General features: G+C 48.9%; 1 protein-coding gene across 1 annotated transcript in view; it reads left to right on the top strand.

Moving 5' to 3' along the window:
• FOXL3 (forkhead box L3) overlaps nucleotides 1-1288 on the top strand; it is a 37898-nt gene that overhangs the window by 32195 nt on the left and 4415 nt on the right. Inside the window, exon 2 of the mRNA XM_080382466.1 lies at nucleotides 777-945. Coding sequence (XP_080238592.1) covers nucleotides 777-945 — 169 coding nt within the window. The remainder of the gene's footprint in view (nucleotides 1-776; nucleotides 946-1288) is intronic.

Here is a 1288-nt window from a genome sequence, read left to right as displayed (position 1 = left end):
GTAAGATGAAGTTTTTCCAAGTCCCCCCGTCTCTGGGGAGGTTTCTGAGCTCTGGGACAGTGGGATCACAGCTCCTGGGGGAGCCTGGGACCTCTCCCCAGGTGTGCACGGTGGGTCTGGCCCTGGCGCAGGCACCCCAGCCGGCAGATTTCCCCCCCTCCCCGTGTTTGAGGTGCTCATGATTTATTTCTTCCCATGCGGGGTCACAGCAACTCTGGCATGCCGTTGAGCCACCAGATCTCAGGTGGTCTCCTCTGACCCCCAGGAGCTCTGGGAGAAGGGGAATTAGATGTGCGGTGTGCCCATGGGCAAATGGGGTGCAGATGGTCCCCGGTGCGGTGGGAGGACGCGCGGTGTAGGTGCTCACAGGGCACTTGAGCTCCTTCCCACAAGCAGGCAAGGTCTCCACTGGCACTGGCGCTGAGCCTGGGCTGTCTCACTGCAGCCTGCCAGCTCAGGGAAACTTTTCTGATGGGATTGGAGAGGTGGGTAATCTTGCTGTAACCCTCCTGCATCCAAGCACTTTGCACAGAGTGCCAGGGCAGACATCCCCGTCGGGACTCAATTGCCTGGAAGTAACGCCTGCATTTGTCCCGGGGTCTGGGGGCGTAGGGGCAGTGGCCCCACACGGGGCTTGTCTCTGGGACATCTCTGGCCAGGGTGCAGATCCACTGGGTGAACTTTTGGAAGCAAGATATAAGCACACATGTATCCATGTGTTCCTAAAAACTGAGTATGTAAGGCGAAGGTGTAACAGCAAATTTTCCTTTTTTCAGCTACATTGCCTTAATTGCAATGGCCATCCAGCAAAGTCCTTCAAATAAAGTCACCCTCTCTGGCATTTATGACTTTATAATGAAGAAATTTCCTTACTACAGATCAAATCAAAGAGCCTGGCAGAACTCCATCCGACATAACTTATCACTTAACAGTTGTTTTGTAAAGGTAAGATCAGTAACTGTGTATTTACATACACACTGTGCATGGCTAAAAATTATGTGCAGAAATAATCTCATCACTAGAAAAGAAGAGAAACAAACAGCTGAGCTGCGAATCACTTAAAATCTCTCTGAGTTGTCGATTATAGAGATGAAGAGTATATCTGTGTCTGATGCATGCTAATAGATAACAAATTGAAGAGGATGGAGTTTACATCCTATTCATGTAATGAAAAAGAATAGGCTTAAAAGTCTTGTCATATGTGTTTACACCATCTTGAATGTAAACGAATGCAGATGTTAAGCAGCAGCATCTGTAACACATACAAATACTGAACTGCCTTTAAATA

Source organism: Falco punctatus, assembly GCF_963210335.1.
Source record: "Falco punctatus genome assembly, chromosome: 4".
Lineage (NCBI taxonomy): Eukaryota > Metazoa > Chordata > Aves > Falconiformes > Falconidae > Falco > Falco punctatus.
The sequence above is the reverse complement of the archived record's forward strand: the minus strand, read 5'-3'. Positions and strand labels throughout refer to the sequence as shown.